Source organism: Oncorhynchus gorbuscha, linkage group LG21 (assembly GCF_021184085.1).
Source record: "Oncorhynchus gorbuscha isolate QuinsamMale2020 ecotype Even-year linkage group LG21, OgorEven_v1.0, whole genome shotgun sequence".
Taxonomy (NCBI): Eukaryota; Metazoa; Chordata; class Actinopteri; order Salmoniformes; family Salmonidae; genus Oncorhynchus; species Oncorhynchus gorbuscha.
In genome coordinates this window covers 42,993,170-43,017,982 of record NC_060193.1, presented here as the reverse complement: position 1 = coordinate 43,017,982, position 24,813 = coordinate 42,993,170, and the positions used below count along the sequence as shown (strand labels likewise).

The 24,813-nt window shown below is 42.1% G+C and overlaps 2 protein-coding genes across 3 annotated transcripts; both read left to right on the top strand.

The window, feature by feature from the left end:
- The first annotated feature begins 2,542 nt into the window (after positions 1-2,542).
- LOC124008716 (T-cell-specific surface glycoprotein CD28-like) lies at positions 2,543-24,565 on the top strand. Of its 2 annotated transcripts, XM_046320228.1 has the most exons (5): positions 2,543-3,047; positions 8,648-9,004; positions 9,824-9,945; positions 12,454-12,592; positions 23,408-24,565. In XM_046320228.1, exons 1-4 carry the CDS (start codon positions 2,969-2,971, stop codon positions 12,574-12,576), a joined length of 681 nt encoding a protein of 226 aa, XP_046176184.1. In that variant the 5' UTR covers positions 2,543-2,968; the 3' UTR covers positions 12,577-12,592; positions 23,408-24,565. The 2 variants fall into 2 exon arrangements, with proteins under 2 accessions (XP_046176184.1, XP_046176182.1); XM_046320226.1 differs by lacking the exon at positions 23,408-24,565 and having other exon boundaries at positions 2,545-3,047; positions 12,454-12,751.
- On the top strand, positions 14,759-23,576 carry LOC124008715 (T-cell-specific surface glycoprotein CD28-like). The gene is made up of 4 exons (XM_046320225.1): positions 14,759-15,473; positions 20,323-20,679; positions 21,417-21,556; positions 23,269-23,576. The coding sequence occupies exons 1-4, from the start codon at positions 15,395-15,397 to the stop codon at positions 23,389-23,391; spliced, it is 699 nt and encodes a 232-aa protein (XP_046176181.1). The 5' UTR covers positions 14,759-15,394; the 3' UTR covers positions 23,392-23,576.
- Positions 24,566-24,813: the final 248 nt, after the last annotated feature.

Genomic DNA, 24,813 nt, shown 5'->3' with positions numbered 1-24,813 from the left:
CATGTACAAATTCATGGGATTGTTATGCAAATTCATATGGACTGATTCATGTTTGTCAAACCTCATACATTACCCTGTCAAGTTAGAATTAAAATAAACTTTTTTTTGCAAATTCTTTCTAATCTCTTACATTAATTCCACACACAAATTATTGACCATTTGTTGGTGTTCCTATTCTACCAACCCCAGACCGTTGCACAGTTCAAAACACATTTTATTGGTCACAAAAAGTTATTTCCAGCTATATGTAATAACACAAATAAATGTCTGGGATAATAATGTAAGAAATAGCACACACAAAAAAAATACTGCAAAGTTGCCATATCTGTCGGTGCCATCCCCTGTTGTGGGATACTGCAAGTTTATTATAACCTTTGACCATTACCTCATTAGGCTATATCTGAAAGTGGTAGCCTAATAAAGTGAGGAACCAATGGCAATGGTGTACAAAGGACTTATAATGTGATAATAAATATAATATATAAGTGCTTGATAAATCGTTTGTGAAAGTGTGTTTAAATGTGTATTACAAATATAATTATCAACAGGCAGATACATCTAAACGAATTATGTCACCTTGTGGACAAAATTGCCATGACATCATTACATTTTTTATTCCTTCTCCCTGGCTCTAGGCCAGAGAGAAACATTTGATTAGCTGAATACTTGAATCTGGGTGTCAGGCAGCATTTAGATTGGCAGTCCAATTCATTTTTTATTTTTTTGATTGGTCTTTTGACAAATCAGATCTGAAAAATATCTGATGTTAAAACACAATTGGTCAAAAGATAAATTATTGGAAAAAATGTGAGAATTGGGCTGCCTCTCTAAACACAGCCTGACAGTGATGGGCAAGCACCAGTTGGCTCTGGTTTTGACTCGATCAGCATTTTCAATCTGTGCTGTTTTGACCCATCAGTGACCTTTACCACTGCCCTCTCCTCTCTGACATGTAAGACCCCCAGTGTTTCAGAGAAAGTGATGATTAGGATCAACATCATGGGGTCCCTAGTATTGCAACATCGAGGCATAAGATACCTGGGCAAAAGCAGATCTATAGCTAGGGGTTTGTTAAATGTATTTTTTCACAAAACGGAACATTCTACTAGCTGTTCTGATTGGAACCATCCATGCTGTCAAAGAAGGCTATGAAAAGCAGAAGTTAAGACATGAGCTGTGGTTGAATACCCATACTGCATACCACATACTTAATGAATATATACTACATACTATAAGTTAATTTTAGTATACTGTAAACAAACAGTATCCTTTCAGATAAGTGTACTCTCTCTTCACCTGTGTACCGGAAGTTGATGCTGTTGCTATGCAACGTCTTGCTAGCTAGTTAGCATAGCCAAAAAATTACTCGCTTGACATCTTACGACTTCATTAACAATGTCCATTGAGAACTCAAAATGACAAAACCACTTAGCTAAGATAAGAATGATGTGAATTATCAAGTCAATAAACGTTGGGTAGTTAGTTGATATATAGTTAATATACTGGCACTAACGTTAGTGGAAAGGGGGAAACCTAGTCAGTTGTACAACTGGACTGTAGCTAGCTAACATATTGGTACATACAAGCAACTGCAGTAATGATATGATATGCTGTTCGTAAGGCTAGCGAAGCTAACAAATTGTCAGACAACATAACATGTAGCGTAACTTATTTGAAAAGCCATTACTTTATCATATTACACATTTTCTTAACATGTCATAATTAGTTAAAGCAATTCATTTGTATCTGCTGTCAATGGACTTCGGCTGCATATTTTCCACAATTTTATTCAAATCTGAAAATGATGTGAAGTCACACCCATTTCTGAAGAATCGCATAATGGGCCCCAAAAGAACAGAAATAGTGTACACTTATTGTATACTTCGTATTTTGGCAAATGTAGTACGACATCCGGGACTGTGTTCGTGCTGGGAGAAGCTCTGCGTTTGGTGTTCATGTAGACACTCTAGGAAGAGTCCACTCTCTGTAGGTCTCAGTTGGTAGAGCATGATGCTTGCAACCCCAGGACTGTGGGTTCTATTCCCGAAGGGGCCACCAACACCAAAAATGTATGTATGCATGACATGACAGTGTGTGTGTGTGTGTGTGTGTGTGTGTGTGTGTGTGTGTGTGTGTGTGTGTGTGTGTGTGTGTGTGTGTGTGTGTGTGTGTGTGTGTGTGTGTGTGTGTGTGTGTGTGTGTGTGTGTGTGTGTGTGTGTGTGTAGCTGTAGTGTGCAGGAGATCAGTAAATCTCTCAACTCCCCCCCCAAACAAACTATAGCACACAACATTTCCAATGAAGTTACCTGTATGATATGAAGTGTCTCTGGAAAATTCTTGCACAGAAAAAAATCATGACAAACAGGAAATGTTGGCCTACACTGTGACCACAACGAGATGTATGGTGATACGATTCGATGTAATACTCCCCTGTCTCTGTGATAATATCAGAGTTTTTCTGACAGCCTGTCGCAGGAGACAGTCACATAGCAACAGAGAAACCTGGGTGGGTCTCTGCGAGTTTTACCAGAAGCAGTGAAATATGATATGGAGGAGAAAAGCAAAACATGAGTAATACGATACGAGGTTCCAAGCCCATCAAAAGTCACACACCGGTAGAGGGTGGAAACTTATGAAGTTCAGAGTGCACTGCCACAGAGTGAGGATGTTTTTTTTACTGAAGAGTCCGTGCAGTCAGTCACCCTGTTAGATGTGCAGCAGAGAGAGTTGCTTACAGTCGACGAGGGCCAGATTGTTGTTCACAGTGACAGGTGACAGGGAAGGATGTTATGAGATGCACGCTGCCATCGTGTGACGAGCATGTGTTGTATGTTTAGGTAGAGCAGAGCAGTCACTGTCTCGTTCTGTTTGGCTTACAGTGTCTTGTCACATTTACCCTGATTGTTGTGCACTGCAAAGTGAGATCAGGGGAGCTTCAGTTTCACGACAAAACTGAGAACTTTCAAGATGAACGTTTACTGGATACCCACGATCCTCCTCTCCCTCTCCAGTGCTGCCAAAATGATAAGCTCAAACAACTGTAAAGGTAAGATCGGAGCCTGTTTAATATGGTGCAATGTTATAGAATGTTCATAGAGTATTGTGTAGAATAGATATAAATGTCAGTCAGGTAGAATAAGAAATCGTTTCAGCACATTTGTCTGAATGTTTCACCATTGGACTTTGTCATTAACGTTCATCTATATTCTCAGTATCAACAAATGTCACCTCAGGCATGATCCATAGCACGACCAGAACATTCTGATAACAAGAACAAAAGCCAAAGATTGCCCAATCAAAGGGTTGCAGATCATTCAAGATTGCAATGCTAGCAAAATTGCATGGTTTTATCAGGTGGGGATGCTAGTTGCAGTGGTTTGAATTCCTCCAGCACATTACTCAAATGAGTGTAGTTAAACCCCAATAAACAAATGTGGATATGCTTCAACATCTAGACTGCAGCTATATTATGAATAGAATAAGCAGGTCTATGTACAGTTCAAGTCGGAAGTTTACATACACTTAGGTTGGAATCATTAAAACTCATTTTTCAACCACTCCACAAATTTATTGTTAACAAACTATAGTTTTGGCAAGTCGGTTAGGACATCTACTTTGTGCATGACACGAGTAATTATTCGAACAATTGTTAACAGACAGATTATTTCACTGTATCACAATTCCAGTGGGTCAGAAGTTTACATTCACTAAGTTGACTGTGCCTTCAAACAGCTTGGGAAAATCCAGAAAATTGTGTCATGGATTTAGAAGCTTCTGATGGGCTAATTGACATCATTTGAGTGAATTGGAGGTGTACCTGTGGATGTATTTCAAGGCCTACCTTCAAACTCAGTGCCTCTTTGCTTGACATCATGGGATAATCAAAAGAAATCAGCCCCAAGACCTCAGAAAATAATTGTAGACCTCCACAAGTCTGGTTCATCCTTGGGAGCAATTTCCAAACGCCTGAAGGTACCACGTTCATCTATACAAACAATAGTATGCAAGTATAAACACCATGGGACCACACAGCCGTCATACCACATTGGAAGGAGATGCGTTCTGTCTCCTAAAGTTGGACGTAAGGTGGTGCGAAAAGTGCTAATCAATCCCAAAACAGCAAAGGACCTTGTGAAGATGCTGGAGGAAACAGGTATAAAAGTATCTATATCCACAGTAAAACGAGTCCTAGATCGACAAAACCTGAAAGGCTGCTAAGCAAGGAAGAAGCCACTGCTTCAAAACCGCCATAAAAAAGCCAGACTTTTTGGAGAGCTGTCCTCTGGTCTGATGAAACAAATACAGAACTGTTTGGCCATAATGACCATCGTTATGTTTGGAGGAAAAAGGGGGAGGCTTGCTACTATTATTCTGACATTTCACTTTCTTAAAATAAAGGGGTGATCCTAGCTGACCTAAGACAGGGAATCTTTACTCGGATTAAATGTCAGGAATTGTGAAAAACTGAGTTTAAATGTTTTTGGCTAAGGTGTATGTAAACTTCCGACTTCAACTGTATGTAATGCATTGAATTGGCTGTTTCCTAATGTTGATAGGACTTTGCAGAAATGAATAGGCAGGGGTGAAAAGATGAAACGAAGTGACTCACGTTTTCTATTCCACACAGTTCTGTGACTGCCTCTCTCCACCACATTATGAAATCTCTCCCGCATGGAACATGTTCAATGTGTGGGTTAAAAATACAATGAAATTACAAATAATGAAATATGAATAATCCAGATTTGGGGCTAGGTAAAATATAGTGTACTACAGGATTCAGCCTCAGAAGCTATTTCCTCTGTGTGTGTGTGTTTTATATTTCCTACACAAGTCACCAGAATGTCCTGACAAGGTAGGAAAACCTGATCATGTCCTAAATTTGTTCAAATGCTATTTTAGGCTTAAAGGTTATGGTTAGAGGTTAGGGTAAATAGGATTTTGAATGGGAATACATTTTTCCTCCCCAAAAAGTCCAGAAATGTCACATTAAAAAAAGCTGTGTGTGTGCACAAGATCAAAGTGAAAAGCAATCTGAATCGTTTGAATCCCCTTGAAATTGCTGCCTGTCGCTTCATTGTTTGCTAGAGATGTCAGGTTTTCAGTTGTGTTATTAACTTGTAGTTGGGATTTACATTTGTTTGTGAACATGAAACCCCCCCCCCACCCAAAAACAGTTAGGTTGACATAAATACTAAATATTCAGCAACACATTCAAAGATTCACAGATTTTTTATTATTTTACCCTTCATTAAACGAGGCAAGTCAGTTAAGAACAAATTCTTCTTTACAATGACAGCCTTTCAGAAGGCAAAAGGCCTCCGGGGGGGACAGGGGCTGGGATTAAAAATACAAAATGAAATTAAAGTATAGGACAAAGACACATCACGACAAGAGACACCTACACATAGAGAGACCTAAGAAAACAACACAGCATGGCAGCAACACATGCAAACACATCATGGTAGCAACACAACATAGCAGCAGAACAACATGGTAGCAGCACAAAACATGATACAGTACAAACATTATTGGGCAAAGACAACAGCACAAAGGGCAAGAAGGTAAAGACAACAATACGTCACGCGAAGCAGCCACAACTGTCAGTAAGGGTGTCCATGATTGAGTCTTTGAATGAAGAGATTGAGATAAAACTGTCCAGTTTGGGTGTTTTTTGCATCTTGTTCCAGTCGCTAGCTGCAGCGAACTGAAAAGAGGAGCGACCCAGGGATGTGTGTGCTTTGGGGACCTTTAACAGAATGTGACTGGCAGAACGGGTGTTGTATGTGGAGGATGAGGGCTGCAGTAGATATCTCAGGTAGGGGGGAGTGAGGCCTAAGAGGGTTTTATAAATAAGCATCAACCCGTGTGTCTTGCGACAGGTATACAGAGATGACCCATTTACAGAGGAGTATAGAGTCCAGTGATGTGTCCTATAAGAAGCATTGGTGGCTAATCTGATGACCGAATGGTAAAGAACATCTAGCTGCTCGAGGGCACCCTCAACTGCTGATCGATCTATAAATTACGTCTCCGTAATCTAGCATGGGTAGGATAGTCATCTGAATCAGGGTTAGTTTGACAGCTGTGGTGAAAGAGGAGTGATTACGATAGAGGAAACCAAGTCTAGATTTAACCTTAGCTTGCAGCTTTGATAGCTGCTGAGAGAAGGACAGTGTACCGTCTCGCCATACTCCCAAGTACTTTGTATGAGTTGACTACCTCAAGCTCTAAACCCTCAGAGGTAGTAATCACACCTGTGGGGAGAGGGGCATTCTTCTTACCAAACCACATGACCTGTGTTTTGTTCAGAACCAGGTTTAGGGTGGAGAAAGCTTGTTGGACACTAAGAAAGCTTTGTTGAAGAGCGTTTAACACAAAATCCAGGGAGGGGCCAGCTGAGTCGAACCAGGGGCGGAACCTGTTTTTAATTCTCATTTTATTTATGGGTGTGTATGTTAACAATACCACTGAAAATATCAACAACAAAAAGGTCCAAGTTACTTCGACAGAGGGGATCAAGCTGATTCTATACCATTTTACAGAGGCAAGATCATGATGGAAGGCTTGCTCATTAAAGTTTTTTAGTAAGTGTCTATGACAAGTCAGGACAAGTCGTTTCACTGAACAGCCATTACAAACACAGGCTGTAAAACAGTGATCGCTAAGGTCATTACAGAAAACACCAGATTGATACCTATCAGGATTATTTGTAGGGATAACATCAAGGAGAGTAGCCTTTTCTGGATGTTTGGAGTCATACCTTGTGGGATTGGTGATAATCTGAGAAAGATTTGGGGAGTCCCCTTGCTTTAGGACTTGGTCAGGTGGTTTAAGCATGTCCCAGTTTAGATCACCTAGCAAGACAAATTCAGACTTAGTGTAAGGTGCCAGGAGAGAGCTTAGGGCATTTAGGGTACAGGTCGGTGCTGATGGTGGCCGATAACACCCAGCAACAAGTCAACAAAGAGTTATTAAAGTGTAATGAGTAAAACCAGGAAATCAAATAGTTTGAGGACAGACTTGGTGGAGACAATCAAGCACCGTTGTTGATCCTTGGTAAAGATTGCCACTCCACCACCTTTGGATGGTCTGTCTTACAGAAGATTTGTCTTCTATAAAGGTTAACATCAGTGTTCCAAACACTCTTTCTTAACCACGTCTCAGTAATGACCTACACATCTGGATTGGAGCCATGAACCCACATTTTCAATTGATACATTTTAGGTAATAAACTTCTGGTGTTAACGTGCATAAAGCCCAGGCTTTTACTATAGCAGAAATCTGTGAAGCAGATATCAGAGCACAAATCAGAATTGAGGCGAGCAACAATAGATGGGCCAAGGTGTACATGCACATATAATCAGCAGTAATACAATCAGGTCACGGCAGAGGACAGGGAGAGCTCTGCAGTTTTTATAACATTTGAATGTGCATTAGGTGGCAACACGATCATATTTTAAAGCAATTTCCTTAGGTAACATGAATACAAAGCCGGCGAGAGGTGATTAGCATAGGATGGGAGGCCAAGAGTCCGTGTAAGAGTCCCGAGTGTGGGAACAAACAGACTGTCACGGTTGGGTAAACAAGCAAGTTCATAGTCAACAAAGCACGCAGGAGTCATGAGGTAAATGGCATAAAGTGCAAGTGAAAAATATAACAACTTGTGGCTTGCCATTGTAAGTTCAGAGTCACTCGCCTCAACAGTGCATGTGTGCTGGAGGTGACGGAAGCTTGGGAGAGAGGAGGGAGTGTGGCCGGGGTACCTATAGCAGACAGGGGGAGACAGGCTAGGGCAGATGGTGAACAGATCACCAGGTGGAATCCAAGAAGCAGTGCAGCAGGCAACGGGAGTAGGTGTCACACCCACTTGTGAGAAACTTTTATCGGGAGGCAGATTCCTCGTAGAAAATCCCAGCTAATGTAGCTAGAAAGTCTCTGTCTTTTCCACATGGAAAACGAGGTCGTTAGCTAGCTACAGTGTATCTTTTCAGTATCGGCGAGTGGTCATTTACAACGTCCAAACAAAGTTGTCCTGTGGCTGTTGTATTTTGGGGATTCTGACGAGGATATTTTCTCTGCACAGATGAAGGGGGCTTCAAAGGCCTCTGCATTTGGGTGGGATGGGGCTGTGAAACTCACCTGCCGTTGTTAGGCTCAAGAGTTTTCATACACTACAGTGCTAATTTCAGTCTTTCCTAGCAGTTTGGTGGCCTTATATAACAAAATTACCTATAGAGTTTGTCTATTACTTTTTGACTTCAGAAAATGAGTTCAGACTTAACATTACTCACTCAATTTTGTGTTGGATGGTATTTCCAGGTTCCGCTGTGTTTCTTCTGCAGGTTTTGGCCTGTTAGAAGTTATTTTTACTTGATAATGGAAACATTGATTCAACCCATTTCTGCCCAGTGGGGATGCGTCTTTAAGCAAGCTCTGTAAGCGCCAGACGGTGCTCTGAATGGCACTAATGGCAAGTGAGCAGAAACAGACGGCCACCCAGGCTAGGTTTACTCATCTTGCTGTGTCAGATCAGTGATTTCTTCAAGGTAAGGAGGGAAGTATTCAAACAGGGCCCTTGTCTACTTCCCTCTGATATAACGTGCACAACTGACTGCCTCTGTTTGACTTTTGACCTTCCCTCACCAGACAAGCTCAGAACGTTCAATGTGGTCCATGTGTTTGTCAACGGCACTGCATCTGTCAGCTGCCCCAACCTGACAGGCAAAGATCAGGAGGAGATGAGATTCCACCTATACCTGGGCTTGGTCGAGGTTGGCAACCACACTCACGACAATGGTCACAACCACAACTCCACAGAGACAGTGAGTCCTGTTGGGGAGGGTCTGGGGCTGAGGGTGAACGAACAGGACCATACGGTCAGTTTTGTCCTCTCTGGAATGACCACGGAGCGCGCTGGAGTCTATACCTGTGAGGGGTACCCCATGTACCCACCTCCCATTGTGAAAGTACCAGACGAGCCTCAGACCTTGGTCCTGGTTGAAGGTATGTTTACTTCAAAAGGAACTGATCTATACAAGCACAAGCACACACAAATACACACAGGCATGCAAAAAATGCTATATACTGATTGACAGAAATATATACACTTGAGTGTACAAAACATTAGGAACACCTGCTCTTCCATGACAGACTGACCAGGTGAATGGTATGATCCCTTATTGATGTCACCTGTTAAATCCACTTCAATCAGTGTGTAGATGAAGGGGAGGAGACAGGCTAAAGAAGGATATTTGAGCTTTGAGAAATTTGAAACATGGATTGTTGTATGTGTGCCATTCAGAGAGTAAATGGGCAAGGCAAAATATTTAAGTATGGTAGTAGATTCCAGGTGCACCGGTTTGAGTGTGTCAAGAACTTCAATGCTTCTGGGTTTTTCCACGTTCAACAGTTTCCTATGTGTATCAAGAATGGTCCACCACCCAAAGGACATCCAGCCAACTTGATACAACTGTGGGAAGCATTGGAGTCATCGTGGACCAGCATCCTTGTAGCACGTTTGACACCTTGTAGAGTACATGCGGTGACGAATTGAGGCTGTTCTGCGGGAAAAAGCGGTGTAACTCTATATTAGGAAGGTGTTCCTAATGTTTTGTACACACACAGTATATTCTAATGATCTATTTACACTTAAAAGACTAAACTGGACAGTTTCCTGATCTTATACAAGCCTACTTCTGGACTTGAAATGTATTTTCAATGGAAAAACGAAGTTAATCTAGGAGTAGGCTTAATCTGGATACGGAAAGCTGCCCCTTAAAGCTTAACTCACATATCTATCTCTCTCTTTGATTGGTTGGTCAGCTCTCCAGTGCCAGGCAAGGAAGCCTGTGGGATGTGTAGGCTCTGCTTGGACATGGGTACTGGGGTTCTGGGTCACCATCATCTATGGCCTGGCTGTCACTGTCATCGCCTTTGCCATCCGGGTGAGTGACATCTCGCTTCCTTTACTCAGAGAGAGGGGAACTTGTCTTACATCCGTGAGGTGCTGCCTCCTGTGATGAAAAAATATAAGCAAGCCTTGGCATAAATTCAATGGACAATTAACTATTTAGTCCATTGAGAGGTAAATAAATACCTGTCTATTTAAGGAAAAATCACCTTGATTAATTCCTTAGTCATAGCTGCCTACTCCTGATGGCTTGTATTTCAAATCATACCGTATGAGTAACAAATATTTAGCTGGGAAGAGATTTCTGATGTACTGATTCCATGGCACAGGATATATATATATATATCTCGCCTTACACAGTATATATACATGTATATAGTGCCAGTCAAAAGTATGGACCTACCCACTCATTCCAGGTTTTTTTTTTTCTTAGTAAAAATTATGGTCTACATTGTAGAATAATAGTGAAGACATCAAAACTATGAAATAACACATATGGAATCATGTAGTAACCCCCCAAAAAGTGTTAAACAAATATATTTTATATTTGCCTTGATGACAGCTTTGCACACTCTTTGCATTCTCTGAACCAGCTTCATGAGGTAGTCACCTGGAATGCATTTCAATTAACAGTTGTGCCTGGTTAATTTGTGGAATTTCTTTCCTACTTAATGCGTTTGAGAAGATATACAGAAGATAGCCCTACTTGGTAGAAGACCAAGTCCATATTATGGCAAGGACAGCTCAAATAAGCAAAGAGAAACAGTCCTTCATTACTTTAAGACATGAAGGTCAGTCAATACAGAAAATGTCAAGAACTTTGAAAGTTTCTTCAAGTATAGTCGCAAAAATCATTAAGCACTCTGATGAAACTGGCTGTCATGAGGACCGCTACAAGAAAGGAAGACCCAGAGTTACCTCTGCTGCAGAGAGTAAGTTCATTAGAGTTAACTGCACCTCAGATTGCAGCCCAAATAAATGCTTCATAGTTCAAGTAACAGACACATCTCAACATCAACTGTTCAGAGGGGACTGTGTGAATCAGGCCTTCATGGTCGAATTGCTGCTAAGAAAAAACTACTAAAAGACACCAATAAGAAGACTTGCTTGGGCCAAGAAACAATCAATTAATGGACATTAGACTGGTGGAAATCTGTCCTTTGGTCTGATGAGTCCAAATTTGACATTTTTGGTTTCAACCGCCGTGTCTTTGTGAGACGCAGAGTAGGTGAATGGATGATCTCCGCATGTATGGTTCCCACCATGAAGCATGGAGGTGTGATGGTGCTTTGCTGGTGACACTGTCAGTGATGTATTTAGAATTCAAGGCACACTTAACCAGCATGGCTACCACAGACTTCTGCAGCGATACACCATCCAAGCTGGTTTGCACTTAGTCCCACTATCATTTGTTTTTCAACAGGACAATGACCCAAAACACACCTCCAGACTGTGTAAGGGCTATTTGACCAAGAAAGAGAGTGATGGAGTGCTGCATCAGATGACCTGGCCTTCACAATCACCCGGCCTCAAGCCAATTGAGATGGTTTGGGATGAGTTGGACCGCAGAGTGAAGGAAAAGCAGCGAACAAGTACTCAGCATATGTGGGAACTCCTTCAAGACTGTTGGAAAAGCATTCCTCATGAAGCTGGTTGAGAGAATGCCAAGAGTGTGCAAAGCTGCCATAAAGTCAAAGGGTGGCTACTTTGGAGAATATAAAATATATTTTGATTTGTTGAATTTTTGGGGGTTATGTGTTATTTCATAGTTTTGATGTCTTCACTATTATTGTACAATGTAGAAAATAGTTAATATGAAGAAAAAACCTTGAATGAGTAGGTGTCCAAACTTTTGACTGGTACTGTATATAAAACGACGAGCTGATAAATAAAATGACGTAAGATTCAACATTTCGTGTGCTTCAGTTAAATTATTGTACAGAATTCTTGCCAACAACAAAATGTTGAATATTTGGGGCATACAACCATTGCAGCTCTGCAGATTTTTATGTGAGGATACAGAATCAATAGACCATTTGTGTTGGTATTGCCCTCAAGTAGACGGTTTCTGGTCTCAGTTTAAAATTGACCCTAGAAATAGTACTGTTGGGAGATCTGGAGAGACCGGGTCAGTCATTTACTAATACTCTTAGTAAAAGTATTTATCTTCAACTCGCAGTCTATGGATGTTGAACATCACAGCATAGTTGAAAGATATCTTGCGTAGAAATACAAAGAGGGTGGCCAGCTGAGGAGGACGGGATGAGCTGGGGGAAATTGAGGGTTGGGATGAGGAACTGGAAACAAGTGGGAGAGAAGTTGCTGGGATGACGGTCAAAGAGAAAAGTCAAAAATAAAGTCAAAATAAGCAAAGAATACCAGTTTAAATGACACAACAACAAAAAAAGTCAAATAATGAAATATAGTATACAGCATGTATTTAAAACATAAATGATGCATGGAGACAGTTGTACACAACTACATACATATACACAGCTCAACCTACTCAATCTCCACCTCTTTCTGTGAATTTGATCCTCAGCTCAGACTGAGGAGAGTGGAGTGTTCCCAGAGCGACGACATGAACATCAAACCCAAAGCTCCACTCAGGGGGCACAGGAAGAAGCAGGGGGTCCAGCATCCAATCCGAATGGGACGATACTGATCACTGTCATCCTCAGATCAGAGTTGAGCCACAATTTGCCTTTGAGAGCGGACTTCTGAAACACATGTTTTTCCATGTAAGCCAGTTCTCCATGTAAGCCAGTTCATCAAGTCACATGGTACACATCTAATTGTACAACTGATTGCGTGTCAATAAAGATTGGAGTTATATATTATATATGTAAATCATATAATTACAGTCTGATGTAATATGATCTTCCGGGAATCTATTGAGAATGGACTCTTGAAGTTGTGGGCAGCATACTCCCCAAACAACAACAAAAAATATGAAATTAATGTTCATCTCTCATATCCTCATGCATACTGTAGTCAACTCACACACACACACACACACACACACACACACACACACACACACACACACACACACACACACACACACACACACACACACACACACACACACACACACACACACACACACACACACACACACACACACACAGGTTAAGCTTATAGACACAGGGACACCCTCTGTGATATGTAGTGCACGTGTGGCGTAGCTAGAGGAAGACCCTGGTGAATGGGTCTCACGTGAAACAGTGGTTTCCAAATACCAGGGGACTTACATCCCATTCTCTCGCTGAGAGCCACTGTGATTGTCATGTATGGGTCAAAATAAGTGACTGTCCTACATTGAAACTGAATTACAAATCCCTGCTTGTGCTTTAGGACATGACCTTGATGCAAGGTACATCTCTCTATTTTTAACTAAGGAGCACACTGTGTTAACTTGTGTAACTCGGTGGCTAAGGAAACGATAGTGAAAAAAAAACTGCAGCAATGACTAAAAAATATTTTTTAAACACCTAGCATCATTTCCTGTTTAAGGTTTCCTTGGAGGTTGTTTTTTGTGTGCAATTGTGCACTTTTGTATGCACAAGAGGCACTGCTCCTTAATGTTGCACACCTTGCAGTTTCTATGTAGTTAGGGCAAACACTGCAGCAGACTACGAGGGCTGTACAGGTTTCGTGTCACAACGTAATAGTGATTATGTTCCAAATGGAAACCTTTTCTCTTTATAGTGCACTACTTTCGCCCAGGGTGTGCACTATAGGGAATAGGGTGCCACTTGGAACGTATTCGGCATAAAGGTCTGAGGTTAACACAAGCTTAGGAGATTTTTAGATGTTTTGTTCTACGAGATAATATCAGTCAGTTATCATGAATTATAAAGCCTTGTGCTGTATGTGCTTTTTTACATTTTATTACATAAATGCTTCAAAATGACCAAGATTATCTCATAGAACAAAACGTATAAGATCTCCTAAGCCTGTGTTTACCACAGACCTTATTTTTCGGCATTTACCCAAAAACTCCATACATTTTCCCATAGGGAACCATGAATGAGTTAGTGACTACAAAAAAAACCCGCCATTAATATTGCTTTCAATGCCGGACGCCCAGTTGCTATAGTGTAGCAGAGCCGTTACGATGATCATGAAAGACTCATCCGCAGCTCTTCAGCCTTGATATGACTGACAGTCACGTGCGAGTGTGTGTTTGTTCTGGGGGAAATTCTGGGTTTGGTGTTCATGTAGTCACTCTGAGAAGACGCCTCTCTTTAGTCCGAGTTGACTATATTTTGCAGACAAATGTAATAATGATTCATGTCCTGTGGGGCCCAGTCGGGAGAGCATGATGCTCTCTTTTGATAAAAGTGTCTGCTAAATGGCACATACTTGATTATTATTTTATAAAGATGTAAATGTAGAGAGTGGCTGGGGTGAGCTACAGTAGGTGTGTGTGTGGGTAAAGTCTACACCTGTTGTATTCGGCGCATGTGACAAATCAAATTTGACTTGTGTATGTTTGCCTATCGCTGCAGTGAGATTTAAAAGGAGACCAGTAAATCTCCCTGCTCTCCCCAAACAAACTATAGGCCTCTCAATTTCTAATTAAGGTATATACCTGTATGATGTGAAGTGACTCTGGATAATGACACTCACTGGAACGTGTACTCAAAAATCTAATAAAAAACAGGAAATGTTGGCCTACACATTCGCCACAACGTGGTGTATGGTTATACGATTTGGCGCATTACACGTCTGTGATAATATAAGTGCAACATTGTTAGTTTACCTGACTGACTGTTGCAGGAGACAGTCACAACCACAGACCAAATCCCCCGTTTGTGCGATGGTTGTCACTGACAGGTGCTAGGTAGGCCTATGTAACAACCGCGTGATGAGTAACTCTGCCTGAGACTTGAACACTTGCATTATGCTCTAGCTCAGCAGGCTAACACAGTCTTGGTGCCGTGGCCCAGGTGGGTCTCTGCGAGTTCTACCAGAAGCAGTGAAATATGATATGGAGCGAGTCTATATGACAGTCCCCAGATAAGAGGGGGAAATCAAACGTATGACTGATGCGATACGAGGTTCCGAGCCCTAACACACAGAGAAGTATCAAATTCGAAGGGCATCAAAAGTCACACACCGGTTGAGGCCAGAAACTTTGTGAAGTTCAGAGTGCACTGCCACAGGGTGCGGATGTTTTTTTACTCAAGATTCCGTGCAGTCAGTCACCCTGTTAGATGTGCAGCAGAGAGAGTTGCGTACAGTCGACGAGGGCCAGATTGTTGTTCACAGTGAAGTGACAGGGAAGGATGTTATGAGATGCACGCTGCCATCGTGTGACGAGCATGTGTTGTATGTTTAGGTATGTTTAGGTATGTTTAGGTAGAGCAGAGCAGTCACTGTCTCATTCTGTTTGGCATACAGTGTATCATTGCATCTACCCTGTAAAAAGATACCAGGGGAGCTTCAGTTTCACGACAAAACTGAGAACTTTCAAGATGAACGTTTACTGGATACCCACGATCCTCCTCTCCCTCTCCAGTGCTGCCAACATGATAAGCTCAAACAGCTGTAAAGGTAAGATCTGAGCCTGTTTAATAGCTCACGCTCTACAATAGTTATGACTGAAAACACGATGTATAATGTATAAGTACCATCTATCCAGATGTAATGTATAACAAATTACTTTATTATTGCTATGTAACTATTGTGAAAAAAAGTGCCATGTATGTAAAATGTGTGTAGAATGTATATGTAACAACAAAACAAAAAGCTGGGGGGAGATATGGGACAAAAATTAAAAAAAGATCTGGGCAAGTCCAGGATGGTGTAACGCATGTAGAAAAGGGAATCGTTTCAGCTCAAAATTATTACATTTGTCTGAATGTTTCACCATTGGACTTTGTCATTAACGTTCATCTATATTCTCAGTATCAACAAATGTCACCTCAGGCATGATCCATAGCACGACCAGAACATTCTGATAACAAGAACAATAGGTTGCCCAATCAAAGGGTTGCAGATCATTCAAGATTTCAATGCTCACCAAGCTGGTGGGGATGCTAGTTGCAGTGGTTTGAATTCCTCCAGCACATTACTCAAATGAGTGCAGTTAAACCCCAATTACAAATGTGGATATGCTTCAACATCTAGACTGCAGCTATATTATGAATAGAATAAGCAGGTTTATATAATGCATTGAAGTTGTTGTTTCCTCGTTGTGATAGGACTTGCAGAAAGGAAATGGCAGGGGTGGGGGTGATAAGGATTCAACTAAGTGACTCACATGTTCTAGTCCACACAGTTACGGGACTGCTTCTCTTTTTGGAATCTCAGGCCACAACACTTGTTTTGGAGCATGTTCAATGTGTGGGTTAAAATACTGTGAAATGATGCATACGAATAGTCCAAATTTGAAAGGGTAAAAAGGATAGGTAAGCCTCAGAAGCCATTTCCTGTGTGTGTGTGTGTGTGTGTGTGTGTGTGTGTGTGTGTGTGTGTGTGTGTGTGTGTGTGTGTGTGTGTGTGTGTGTGTGTGTGTGTGTGTGTGTGTGTGTGTGTGTGTGTGTGTGTGTGTGTGTGTGTGTGTGTGTGTGTGTGTGTGTGTGTGTGTGTGTGTGTGTGTGTGTGTGTGTGTGTGTGTGTGTGTGTGTGAAAGAGTGCACTGCACATGTGATGGAAGAATGCACTGTGCGTGCAGAGGGTTGCAATTCCACTGAATTGGGGATACTTTAACCAAAATATGCCACAAGACCTAGAATTGCCTTGTGTGTATCCCACACAAAACGTTTCACTGTTATAAGCTAACTTTTTAGAAGAATTTAAGCAAAATGCCAGGGCTTAACTTCCCATGGACAATTTCTGGAAAAATACCAGAAATTTACCGGAAAGCTTCCGACCCTCTGCAACCCTAGTGTGTGTGCACACGTTTTACTATACTTGTGAGTACCAAAAGTCCTCAAAAATTCAGATAATTTTTTACAAGTCCTCACTTGTTAAAAAGCTATTTTAGGCTTATGGGTTAGGTTCAGGGTTTGGGTTAGAATTAAGGTTAGGTTTAGAATTGGGGTTAGGGTTTGGAGTTAGGGGTTAAGGTTATGGAAAACAGGATTTTGAATGGGAATCAATTGTTAGTACCCCAAAAGTCCTCACAAGTATAGCAATACAGTCACCCCCTTGGCATTTTTCCTATTTTGTTGCCTTACAACCTGGAATAAAAATTGATCATTTGATTTGCACAACACGCCTACCACTTTGAAGATGCAAAATATGTTTTATTGTGAAGCAAACAAGAAATAAGACAAAAAACCTGAAAACTTGAGCGTGCATAACTACTCACCCCTCCAAAGGCAATACTTTGTAGAGCCACCTTTTGCAGCAATTACAGCTGCAAGTCTCGTGGGGTATGTCTTTATAGGCTTTGCACATCTAGCCACTGGGATTTTTGCCCATTCTCCAAGGCGAAACTGCTCCAGCTCCTTCAAGTTGGATGGCTTCCACTGGTGTACAGCAATCTTTAAGTCATACCACAGATTCTCAATTGGATTGAGGTCTGGGCTTTGACTAGGCCATTTCAAGACATTTAAATGCTTCCCCTTAAACCACTTAAGTGTTGCTTTAGCAGTATACTTAGGTTCATTGTCCTGCTGGAAGGTGAACCTCAGTCCCAATCTCAAATCTCTGGAGGACTGAAACAGGATCCCCTCAAGAATTTCCCTCTATTTTGCACCCTCAATCATTCCTTAAATTCTGACCAGTTTCCCAGTCCCCGCCGATGAAAAACATTCCCACAGCATGATGCTGCCACCACCATGCTTCACTGTGGGGATGGTGTTCTCAGGGTGATGAGAGGTGTTGGGTTTGCGGCAGACATAGCATTTTCCTTGATGGCCAAAAAGATAGTGTCATCAGTCTCATCTGACCAGAGTACCTTCTACCATATGTTTGGAGAGTCTCCCACATGCCTTTTGGCGAACACCATACGTGTTTGCTTATTTTGTCTATAAGCAATGGATTGTTTTTGGCCACTCTACTATAAAGCCCAGGTCTTTGGAGTGTACGGCTTAAAGTGATCCTATGGACAGATACTCCAGTCTCCGCTGTGGAGCTTTGCAGCTCCTTCAGGGTTATCTTTGGTCTCTTTGTTGCCTCTCTAATTAATGCCCTCCTTGCCTGGTCCATGAGTTTTGGTGGGCGGCCCTCTCTTGGCAGGTTTGCTGTGGTGCCATATTCTTTCCATTTTTTAATAATGGATTTAATGTTGCTCTGTGGGATGTTCAAAGTTTCGGATATTTTTTTATAACCCATACCTGATCTGTACTTCTCTGCAACTTTGTCCCTGACCTGTTTGGAGAGCTCATTGGTCTTCATGCTGCCGCTTGCTTGGTGGTGCCCCTTGCTTACATTTACATTACATTTAAGTCATTTAGCAGACGCTCTTATCCAGAGCGACTTACAAATTGGTGCATTCACCTTATGACATCCAGTGGAACAGTCACTTTACAATAGTGCATCTAAATCTTAAAGGGGGGGGTGAGAAGGATTACTTATCCTATCCTAGGTATTCCTTAAAGAGGTGGGGTTTCAGGTGTCTCCGGAAGGTGGTGATTGACTCCTCTGTCCTGGCATCGTGAGGGAGTTTGTTCCACCATTGGGGGGCCAGAGCAGCGAACAGTTTTGACTGGGCTGAGCGGGAACTGTACTTCCTCAGTGGTAGGGAGGCGAGCAGGCCAGAGGTGGATGAACGCAGTGCCCTTGTTTGGGTGTAGGGCCTGATCAGAGCCTGGAGGTACTGAGGTGCCGTTCCCCTCACAGCTCCGTAGGCAAGCACCATGGTCTTGTAGTGGATGCGAGCTTCAACTGGAAGCCAGTGGAGAGAGCGGAGGAGCGGGGTGACGTGAGAGAACTTGGGAAGGTTGAACACCAGACGGGCTGCGGCGTTCTGGATGAGTTGTAGGGGTTTGATGGCACAGGCAGGGAGCCCAGCCAACAGCGAGTTGCAGTAATCCAGACGGGAGATGACAAGTGCCTGGATTAGGACCTGCGCCGCTTCCTGTGTGAGGCAGGGTCGTACTCTGCGGATGTTGTAGAGCATGAACCTACAGGAACGGGCCACCGCCTTGATGTTAGTTGAGAACGACAGGGTGTTGTCCAGGATCACGCCAAGGTTCTTAGCGCTCTGGGAGGAACCGTGATGGCGAGATCATGGAACGGGCAGTCCTTCCCCGGGAGGAAGAGCAGCTCCGTCTTGCCGAGGTTCAGCTTGAGGTGGTGATCCGTCATCCACACTGATATGTCTGCCAGACATGCAGAGATGCGATTCGCCACCTGGTCGTCAGAAGGGGGAAAGGAGAAGATTAATTGTGTGTCGTCTGCATAGCAATGATAGGAGAGACCATGTGAGGTTATGACAGAGCCAAGTGACTTGGTGTATAGCGAGAATAGGAGAGGGCCTAGAACAGAGCCCTGGGGGACACCAGTGGTGAGAGCGCGTGGTGAGGAGACAGATTCTCGCCACGCCACCTGGTAGGAGCGACCTGTCAGGTAGGACGCAATCCAAGCGTGGGCCGCGCCGGAGATGCCCAACTCGGAGAGGGTGGAGAGGAGGATCTGATGGTTCACAGTATCGAAGGCAGCCGATAGGTCTAGAAGGATGAGTGGCTTAGTGGTGTTGCAAACACTGGGTGCTTTTAGAAGAGGTGTATATATACTCAGATCATGTGACACTTAGATTGCAAACAGGTGTACTTTATTTAACGAATTGTTTGACTTCTGAAGGTAATTGGTTGCACTAGATCTTATTTAGGGGCTTCATAGCAAAGGGGGTGAATACATATATACGCACCACTTTTTGATTTTTTTTTTAAACAAGTCCTTTAAATTTCACTTCACCAATTTGGACTATTTTGTGTATGTCCATTGCATGAAATCCAAATAAAAATCCATTTAAATTACAGATTGTAATGCAACAAAATAGAAAAACGCCAAGGTGGATGAATAATTTTGCAAGGCACTGTACATAGCTGTTTATGTGTGTGTGTTCAAGACAAAGAGACAAGCAATTTGGAAAAGGACAGGAGTGGAACGCTCGCTAAAAAGACTTGTAACCAGAGTGGGTTTCTACTAGCCTGGTCCCAGATCTGTTGACAATGACTCAGATGCTGTCATTGTCAAGCTGAAAAGTCTGGTCTCACAGTAATCTGTTTGGCATGACAATTCCATAAGTACTTGGCAAGAGAGCTGAAATAGACTGGCACCAAGGCTAGGTTTACACCTCATTGCACTCACCAAATCTTGCTGTGTCAGATCAGTGATTTCTTCAAGGAAAGAAGGAGGGAAATATTAAAACAGGGTCCTTGTCTACTTCCCTCTGATATAACACGCACAACTGACTGCCTCTATTTGACTTTTGACCTTCCCTCACCAGACAAGCTCAGAACGTTCTATGTGGTCCGTGTGTCTGTCAACGGCATTGCATCGGTCAGATGCCCCAACCTGACAGGCAAGGACCAGGAGGAGATGAGATTCCACCTATACCTGGGCTTGGTCGAGGTTGGCAACCACACTCACGACAGTGCTCACAACCACAACTCCACAGAGACAGTGAGTCCTGTTGGGGAGGGTCTGGGGCTGAGGGTGAACGAACAGGACCATACGGTCAGTTTTGTCCTCTCTGGAATGACCACGGAGCGCGCTGGAGTCTATACCTGTGAGGGGTACCCCATGTACCCACCTCCCATTGAGAAAGTACCAGACGAGCCTCAGACCTTGGTCCTGGTTGAAGGTATGTTTACTTCAAAAGGAACTGATCTATACAAGCACACACAAATACGCATGCATGCATGCACAGTTGTTCAAAATGCTATATCTTGATTTATAGGACTATACACTGAGTGTATAAAACATTAGGAACATCTGCTCTTCCATGACATAGACTGACCAGGTGAATGGTATGATCCCTATTGATGTCACCTGTTAAATCCACTTCAATCAGTGTAAATGAAGGGGAGGAGATCGGTTAAAGAAGGAATTGAGATATAGATTGTGCATATTTGCCATTCAGAGGGTGAATGGGCAACACAAAGATTTAAGTGCCTTTGAATGGAGTAGGGTAGCAGGTGCCACCGGTTTGAGTGTGTCAAGAACTGCAACGCTGCTGCGCTTTTCATGCTCAACAGTTTCCTGTGTGTATGAAGAATGGCCCACCACCCAAATGTCATTCAATTAACTTGACACAACTGTGGGAAGGCTGTTCTGAGGGCGAAAGGGTTTGCAACTCAATATTAGGAAGGCGTTCCTAATGTTTTGTGCACTCAGTGTATATTCTAATGATGTACTTTTGCTTAAAGACCAAACTGGCCAGTTTACTGGACCTAGATAAGCCTATTTCTTTTACTTAAAATGCACTTTCAGTGGAAAAACTAAAGTACCCCAGGAGTAGGCTTAATCTGGATCTGTAAAACTACTCCCTGAAGTTTAAAACTCACATCTCTCTCTCTCTCTCTCTGATTGGTTGGTCAGCATACCAGTGCCAGGCAGGGAAGACTGTGGGATGTGTAGGCCCTAGAGTGCATGGTGTCCCTGTTTGGGCATGGGTGCTGGGATTCTGGGTCACCACCATCTATGGCCTGGTTGTCACGGTCATCGCCTTTGTCATCTGGGTGAGTGACATCTTGCTTCCTTTACTCAAAGAGAGGGTAACTTGCCTGACATCCATGAGGTGCTGTGATGAAACCACATAAGTAATCTCTCAAGCCTTGGCATAAATTCAATGCACAATTTACTATTTGGTCCAACAATGCAATAAAGTGTACAGTACCAGTCAAAAGTTGAGACATCTACCAATTCAGGTTTTTAAAAACTATTTTCAACATTGTAGAATAATAGTGAAAACATCAAAACTATGAGATAATAAGAATCATATAGTAACTAAAATAAGTTTTAAACAAATCAAAATATATTTTATATTTGACATTCTTCAAAGTAGCCACTCTTTGCCTTGATGACAGCTTTACACACTCTTGGCATTCTCTCAACCAGCTTCACCTGGAATGCTTTCCCACCAGTCTTGAAGGAGTTCCCACATAGGCTGAGCACTTGTTAGCTGCTTTTCCTGTTAGGATAAGGTTGGGTGATTGTGGAGGCCAGGTCATCTGATGCAGCACTCCATTACTCTCCTTGGTCAAATAGCCCTTACACAGCCTGGAGGTGTGTTTTGGGTCATTGTCCTGTTGATAAACAAATGATAGTGGGACTAAGTGCAAACCAGATGGGATGGTGTATCGCTGCAGAAGTCTGTGGTAGCCATGCTGGTTATGTGTGCCTTGAATTCTACATAAATCACTGACAGTGTCACCAGCAAAGCACCCTCACACCACCTCCTCCGTGCTTCACAGTTGGAACCACACATGCGGAGATCATCCGTTGACCTACTCTATATCTCACAAATACACAGCGGTTGGAACTAAAAATGTCAAATTTGGACTATTCAGACCAAGGTCTAATGTCCATTGCTCATGTTTTTTGGCCCAAACAAGTCTCTTCTTATTATTGGTGTCCTTTAGTAGTGGTTTCTTTGCAGCAATTCGGCCACGAAGGCCTGATTCACACAGTCTCCTCTGAACAGATGTTGAGATGTGTCTGTTACTTGAACTCTCTGAAGCATTTATTTGGGCTGCAATCTGAGGTGCAGTTAACTCTAATGAACTTACCCTCTGCAGCAGAGGTAACTCCGGGTCTTCCTTTCCTGTAGCGGTCCTCATGAGAGCCAGTTTCATCATAGCGCTTGATGGTTTTTGCGACTACACTTGAAGAAACTTTCAAAGTACTTGACATTTTCCGTATTGACTGACCTTCTTGTCTTAAAAGTAATGATGGTCTGTCATTTCGCTTTGCTTATTTGAGCTGTTCTTGCCATAATATGGACTTGGTCTTTTTACAAAAAGGGCTATTTTCTGTATACCACCCCTACCTTATCACAACACAACTGAGTCGCTCAAACGCATGAAAGAAATTCCACAAAATAACTTTTAACAAGGCACACCTGTTAATTGAAATACATTCCAGGTGACTACTGCATGAATCTGGTTGAGAGAATGCCAAGCATGTGCAAAGCTGTCATCAAGTCAAAGGGTGGCTACTTTGGTTAGTACATGATTCCATGTGTTATTTCATAGTTTATACAATAATAGTGAAGACATCAATGTAGAAGATAAAGAAAAACAATTGAATGAGTAGGTGTGTCCAAACTTTTGACAGGTAATTTATTTATTGAAAACATAAATGATGCATGGAGATAGTTGTACACAACTACATACATATACACAGCTCAACCTACTCAATCTCCACCTCTTTCTGTGAATTTGATCCTCAGCTCAGACTGAGGAGAGTGGAGTGTTCCCAGAGTGACTACATGAACATCAAACCCAAAGCTCCACTCAGGGGGCACAGGAAGAAGCAGGGGGTCCAGCATCCAATCCGAATGGGACGATACTGATCACTGTCATCCTCAGATCAGACATCCTCATACAAAAGACACGAGTTGAGCCTTTATTGGCCCTTGAGAGCTGACTGGGGAAACAGACCAAGTTCTTGATGGAAACATGAAAGCTAGCTCTTCAAATGACGAGGTGCACATCTAATTGTGCATCTGATTGCGTGTAAATAAAGATTTGAGTTATCTTATAAATGTTTATCAAATATTTATAGTCTGATGTAATATAAGTCGCTCTGGATAAGAGCGTCTGCTAAATTACTTAAATGTAAATGTAAATGTAAATGTAAATATGATCGTCTGGGAAACTATGGAGAATGGACTCTTGATGTTGTGGGCAGTATACTATATAAAACAATATCCCCTTGCATACTGAACGAACACACACACCCACACACACAATTGGGTTAAGCGTACAGCCACAGGGATATCATATTTGATTTGTAGTGGGTATGTAGTGAAGAGGAAGACCCTAGCTCTGTGGTGAATGGGTCATACAGGAAACAGTGGTTTCCGAATTTGAGGGGACTGAACCACATTTTCACACACTCTCTCTGAGAGGCACTGATTGTCATGCATGTTTCATTGAAACTGACAAATTGACACTGAACTACAGTAACAAAGTTTTCCCATTACAAATTGCTGCTTGTCCTTGTAATGGGAATACTTTGTTACTGTAGTTAAGTAGTTTTTTAAAATCAAATCAAGCTGGTGCTTCAAATCGAGCATTCTCGAACATCTTACAACTTGTCCTTTGAAGGATAACTTAAGTAACTCAGCCACAAGGAAATGTTGAAATACAAAAAAACTGCTGTAATGACTAAAATGAAAAAACATACCTAGCATAATTTCCTGTCTACTGTGTCCTTGGAGGCTTGTGTTTTGTGCCATTGTGCACTAGAGTATGCATAAGAGGGACGGCACCTTGACGTTGCACACCTTGCAGTTTCTATGTAGTTAGGGCAAACGCATTAAACCAGCAGACTATAAGGGCTGCACAGGTTTCATGTCCCAAATGGAACCCTTTTCGCTTTATAGTGCACTACTTTTACATGATGTATTACACATACTGTATGCATTCCTGCATTCGTGAAGGTATCAGACCCCTTGACTTTTTCCAAATGTTATGTTACAGCCTTTTTCTAAAATGTATTAAATTGTTTTTTTTTTCTCCTCATCAATCTACACACAATACCTTGTACCTGAGTTGAGACATTTTTGCAAATGTAAAAAAAAACAACTGAAAATCAAATCAAATCCACTTGTATTTGTCACATACATGTGTTTTGCAGATGTTATTGTGAGTGTAGTGAAATGCTTGTGTTTCTAGCTAACAGTGCAGTAATATCTAACAATTTCACAACGATACACACAAATCTAAAGTAAAGGAATGGAATTCAGAATAAAATAAATATTTGGGTGAGC

Excerpts from the sequence above, each read along its gene's own strand:
- LOC124008716 (XM_046320228.1), top strand. The coding sequence starts at position 2,969 with ATGAACGTTTACTGGATACCCACGATCCTCCTCTCCCTCTCCAGTGCT. Across the intron at positions 3,048-8,647 it reads AAGCTCAAACAACTGTAAAG|ACAAGCTCAGAACGTTCAAT; the intron begins GTAAGATCGGAG and ends TTCCCTCACCAG. Across the intron at positions 9,005-9,823 it reads GACCTTGGTCCTGGTTGAAG|CTCTCCAGTGCCAGGCAAGG; the intron begins GTATGTTTACTT and ends TTGGTTGGTCAG.
- LOC124008715 (XM_046320225.1), top strand. The coding sequence starts at position 15,395 with ATGAACGTTTACTGGATACCCACGATCCTCCTCTCCCTCTCCAGTGCT. Across the intron at positions 15,474-20,322 it reads AAGCTCAAACAGCTGTAAAG|ACAAGCTCAGAACGTTCTAT; the intron begins GTAAGATCTGAG and ends TTCCCTCACCAG. Across the intron at positions 21,557-23,268 it reads TCATCGCCTTTGTCATCTGG|CTCAGACTGAGGAGAGTGGA; the intron begins GTGAGTGACATC and ends TTTGATCCTCAG.